Raw genomic sequence first — 5,755 nt, forward strand, 5'->3', positions numbered from 1 at the left:
AGATGACACCCCTAACACTGGACAATCTTGCACCAACACAGTACCTTCAACCAGTGTTGTAAAAGCAGGACAAAATTTCTGCTTCATTTGCAAGGATTTTCATTTCAAAATAGCGCGGCATTATAAAACTCACATAAAAGAGAATTCTGATGTTGCATATGCCCTTAGTCTCCCAGCAAGCTCAACAACTAGGAAGAAGCTTCTAGAGAATCTTCGCAACAGGGGAAACTTTGAGTATAACAGAGATGTGCTGAAAAAAGGAAGTGGTCAGCTCAAAGTGAAGCGCAGAGCCAAGAAGGTTGAATGCAAAAAATATGAATATTGTATCCATTGTAAGGGTATGTTTTTGCGACCAGAACTATGGAGACATATGAAAAGGTGCTCCTCCAAACCAGAGGAACAGGATCATCAAGGAAGAAAAAGAGTGCTCGGCCTAGCATCTGCAATCCAGTCAGCATGTTCAAGCACAGTTGATGATGGGGTGCTTAAAATGTTAAGCCATATGCATGACGATGTCATTGCAAGTGTTATTCGTAATGACTTCTGCCTTCTTCGGTATGCTGACACCCTTTTCGCAAAACATGGACATGACCCTTCAAAACATGACTATATCCGCCAAAAAATCCGTCAGCTGGGAAGATTCCTGCAAACCATTCGCAAAAGGTCTTTAATCCTAACCTTAGAGGATGCCATAAAACCAGGTAATTTCATGGAAGTAATTGAAGCAGTAAAAGAAACAGCAGGATTTGATAAAGAAAAGAACTGTTACAAAACTCCAAGCCTTGCACTTAAAATTGGACACTCACTGTTGAAAGTGAGTGACATCATTCATTGTCATGCTCTTATGGCTGGAGATGACAACTTGATTAAATCCTCAAAGGCGTTTCAGAAGCTTTATACTGCAAAGTGGTCGGAGTACATATCCCACTGTGCCTTAAGCACCATTAGTGACCTGAAATATAACAAAACAGCCAAATTACCGCTCACTGATGATGTAACGAAATTTAACAAGCATCTTGACAAAACTGTTGAATCAGCAACTGCTGCATTAAAGAAGGAGACAACAGTGCAGAACTACTCCAGCCTTGCAAAAGCCGCATTGACCAAGATTGTCCTTTTCAATAGAAGACGTGTTGGGGAGGTCTCAAAGATGAAACTGAGACACTTTCTGGAAAGAAACAAAGAAACAAACACCCTTGATGAATTGGGGCTGTCAGAGTGTGAAAAGAAACTCTGCAACTATTTTGAGCGTGTTGAACTAAAAGGAAAAGGGATAGAAAGGTAGCAGTGCTGCTGACACCTAAGATGGTAAATGGACTCAACATTATGATTGAGAAGAGGAAAGAATGTGGTGTCCCAGACCAAAATGAATACTTGTTTGCTGTACCAAATTGTCTGACTTACTACAGAGGACATCAGTGTCTCAGACAGCTCGCAGATGAGTGTGGTGCCAAGAGGCCAGAGTATCTACGATCAACTCAACTGCGCAAAGACATAGCGACCACATCACAAATCCTGAACTTGAAGAGCAATGAACTAGATCAGCTTGCTGATTTTATGGGGCACGATATATCAGTACATAGACAGTTCTACCGTCTGTCAGAGCCTACCATACAGAGTGCCAAAATTTCCAAGTTGCTCCTTGCACTGGAAAAGGGAAAGATGCATGAGCTTAAAGGAAAATCTCTTGACGAAATTGAAGGTATTAAAATTCTTATGTTATTTATGTAAAATGTAGACCTAAAGGGGTTATAGTATGTATTTAAAGAAATCTTGGTTTTAAAGGATCTTTAGAGGGCTTCATTACTGGAGTTTTATAGACCATGCCTTTTGTGAATCTTGTGGTTTCAAAGTAATTAATTAAGCTATCAGGTAAATACTTCAGTAAATACGTAACTTTGCTGTCACACTAATGTAGGTCATTCAGGCGCCGTCCATTTTTCTTTGTTCAGCTTTGAGATGGTTCCACACCTTCATCAGAGTCCAGCTGTCTTGAATGAATTGGTTTGATTTGGATTTTCAATGAACACACTTTTTTAAATAAGACCTTACAGTTCATAGTGCATATCAGAACAAAAATGAAGTCAAAAGAGCTGAAGAAAAGCCCGGAGAGAGCTGTAGCAAGACAGAGATTTGGACAAGGCTAGAAAAAAAAATCTACTGCCTTTTTTTTCCAAGAGCTCAGTGGTCTCCATAAGTGTAATATGGAAGATGTTTGGGTCAACCAGGACTCTTCCTACAGCTGACTGGCCAGACAAACTGAACAGCTAGGGAGAAGAACCTTGGTGAGAGAGGTAAGCACCCCAAAGATCCCTCTGACTGAGTTCCAGATATCCTGTGTGGAGATGGAGATAGTTTCAGAAACACATGAAAGGCAAAAAAAACAACTGATGAACTCCCAGGCTGTGAGTAACTGTGAAGCCTTTTTATTTGTCTTTCACTGAGGAGAAGCTCTCATTGGTCACCTCTGCCATAGAGACCAGCTTTTGTGCAGATCTGCAGCAGTGGTTGTCGGCCTGCAACCTGGGTCTCTGGAGCTCAGTCACAGTCATCTTCAGGTTCTTAGCTACCTCTCTCATCAAGGTTCTTCTCCCCCAACTGTTCAGTTTGGCTGGATGGCCAGTCCTGGTTGGAGACACTGAGCTCTCAGAAACAATAAATGCCGGTTTGTTATTTCTAGCCTTGTTCATATCTGTGCCTTTCTACAACTCTCCCTGAGCTCTTGGAGCAGTTCTTTTGACCTCATGGATCTAATTTTTGCTCTTATATGCAACATGAGTTGTAAGGCCTTATTAAGGTCATTTTTTGACATGAAGTTGTATGACATCCTCAGCTTCAGTGTTGTAGAGTTCTGTAATTCCAGCTAGTTTGCTGGGGTCACAAAGAAAGTGTTTTGCTTGACAAAACAATGTGTTCAAAAGAGTAACACATTTGCATCACAAAACCGGTGTCCTGACCCACAGTTGTAGCACCACCATTGATCATTCACTCCACCTCGCAGCTACAGCTTTTCCTTTTTCTTTATTTGTGGCCCCAGCAAACTAGCCGGATTTACAAACTTCAACAACAAAACCAGGACAGAGGTCTGCTCACAGGACGCAGTGGGGGAAAAGTCACCTACACTGATAAAATGCGGTGCGTCTGCATCCAGTAAATTTTCAAAATAATAACCCTGTGCCGACATCCTGATCGTATTTCACATTTGCCCCTAAACATGAGCCTATGTCATAAATTGGTGAAACAGGTCAGATTTTTTTTACAAGGTGACTTATTGAGATCAGGTGAGAAATGTAATTTTGTGGTTTCTGTCCAGAAAGCCCCAGCCTCTGTTTCCGTGTGTTTATTTACAGGCCAGTCTTGCGTAGTCCAATGTGGCAGTGACATTGATGTACAATCCCCTGGACAACACAGCATCTATGAGACTATATGTTGGACAGGCAGTATGTAAAATATAGCAGTAAAAAGCAGTATAGGACATGTTGGCACAGATTGAATTTATTATTTATTCATTGAAACTTAGATTTAATCATCACGGTGATCTATTAGTGGGAGGTATTCCAGAAAGTGTGTTCATTGAAAACTGACTTGATCCAGAAACGGAGTCAGTTACCAAAGTAACATTGACATAACGCTCCAACATTCAGATATTACACAATGTAACCTTTTTAATTTGTTTTTTAACCAAATTAAAGTACTTTCCCATTATTTGTCCAGATGTCACAGATGATGATGATGAGAGTGAGGAGGAACAAACATTCACAACAAACATTCACAACAAAGCAGAGGTAGATTGTCCTCGTGAACTGAACGGTATGTACTTTGAATATGATCTATAATGTTGGTACATATAGTACATACTGCTGGAAACTAGCTCTAGACACTCTCCATTGATTAAATTATTACCTATTCCATCATTTATTTTTTTAATCTTGTGTAGCTCCTGGCCACTTTACAACAATGGCCGCGTTTCCCGGATTCAAACATTCTTAAGGACTTAAGAATCCTCTTAACCTCCTAAGCCCGAGAGCCCCACTGGCAGGGGAAATTCATAACCTTTTTTCCAACTTCAAATTTTTCCCAATTTCAAATGACGTCCCTAAAACGAAACTTTGTCAAGATCTGTTTTATTTAAAAAGATAAATGTCTCTGTTTGTTCATGTCACTTTAATTGTTGCAAAATGGGACAAACTGACCACTATACACAATAACAGATCCCTATTTAGCGCCTGTGTTTCGATACAGTATTGCCACTGAAAATATTGCGATGGTTTATCGATTTTCCCCACCCCCACACCTAGCTAGTAGCCCACTGTAAAGTTGAGGGTGGCCTTATATAATATTTAAACTGCTCTATTCCAGTAGATACATATATGTCTTGGCAATGAAGTAATTAAAAAAAAATTAAAATAGGCTATTTTTCAGGCAGGTGCCTGTGCACTGTTAGAGTATTCTGGGTTGTTGTTACTGTCTGATTTTGATCAAACCTTGTATATATTAAGAATGTGTCCCAAAACCAAGGCTAAATCTAAGAGAGTTGTTTTCCTGGATTTAGTCGGATTTGACACAGAATGACCCAGCTGAATGTCATTTGGCTCAAATCCTCCCATTTACATTGATTCAGGCAGGTTTGATTTTGAAAATAAAACTTGTGTATAAGGTGCTGTAAAAAGTTTTAAAATGGGCATTGAAAGTGCTTGAAAAGTGCTTGAACTATAATAAAAACCATATTGTTTTGGAAGCATATAAAACTATTTTTGCTGACTGAAGCATAAACAATGAACAGTGGAAACGGCCATATTACTTATGGTCTTCACAGGTTGCAGATAAATGTGAAACAGCCATCTAAAGACATATTTGACTGAAAATCACTGGAACCCCGAAACTTTTCTTGGATCAGGAAATGAAGTTTCAATACAATGTAAACCTATATGATCTATTTCTGCTTTTATTGAGCTAACTGATGTTGGATATTAGTGTTTATTGAACCTCAGTTCTTGTCCTCAGTTATATAGTACTAATATAGTAAATAATATTCAATTCCTTTCTTTACAAAATTGAACAACAAATACTTTTTAATAAAAGGCATCTACTATGCTCTTCTGTTACACATTTTTCAGACATGGACACTCCTGATGCAGATGGACTCCCTCCTGTACATAATGGTATGATCAAGTTACATTATAATACGTATCAAGTTTATAATATCCAGTGCTTAACCTTCAGTTAAGTTTCTGGGCCTACAAAGAGGTCATCACCATCATCAGATCAACATGCAGGGACAGAGAGACAAACAGAGAACAACAAAAAGAGAGAAGTGGGGTTTTTATGTTCAATTTGCAGAGGAAAAAAATCTTAATGAAAACGCTGGAAATTTATAAAAAAACGTGAAATATTGCTTGAAATGTTTTACGGTGGAAGTGGAAAAGTCAACATTTTAATGAACGAAATATGCAACCTTTTGCAGTGGAAACAGTTTTACGGATTACAGACACACGCATACAGGAAATACGTCATTTACTACAATTAGTAAACAGCTGGCAAAGTCACTTTCACAAAACCACTATTAATTGTCATGGTTAATTGTTTCTATCCGGATGAAAGTCGTAGCCAGCCATACTAACAATTATGTCATCCTGTTTGTTTTCAGTACGCAAAGACAAGACACGAAGACCATGGACCAAAGCAGAAGAAAAAGCTGTGCTGAGACATTTCAAGTCTCACATAATTAAAGGTCATTTAGCATCAAAGAAGGAGT

At 39.0% G+C, this 5,755-nt stretch overlaps 1 protein-coding gene across 1 annotated transcript in view; it reads left to right on the forward strand.

Moving 5' to 3' along the window:
• The first annotated feature begins 1,276 nt into the window (after positions 1-1,276).
• Positions 1,277-5,755, forward strand: part of LOC116686947 (uncharacterized) — a 4,630-nt gene continuing 151 nt past the window's right edge. Inside the window, exons 1-4 of the mRNA XM_032511965.1 lie at positions 1,277-1,702; positions 3,715-3,810; positions 5,118-5,162; positions 5,648-5,755. The exon at positions 5,648-5,755 is cut by the window's right edge and continues 151 nt beyond it. Of these exons, the coding sequence (XP_032367856.1) occupies positions 1,306-1,702; positions 3,715-3,810; positions 5,118-5,162; positions 5,648-5,755 (646 nt within the window). The 5' untranslated portion in view covers positions 1,277-1,305. The remainder of the gene's footprint in view (positions 1,703-3,714; positions 3,811-5,117; positions 5,163-5,647) is intronic.

Source organism: Etheostoma spectabile, unplaced genomic scaffold, assembly GCF_008692095.1.
Source record: "Etheostoma spectabile isolate EspeVRDwgs_2016 unplaced genomic scaffold, UIUC_Espe_1.0 scaffold58, whole genome shotgun sequence".
In the NCBI taxonomy this organism is placed as follows: Eukaryota; Metazoa; Chordata; class Actinopteri; order Perciformes; family Percidae; genus Etheostoma; species Etheostoma spectabile.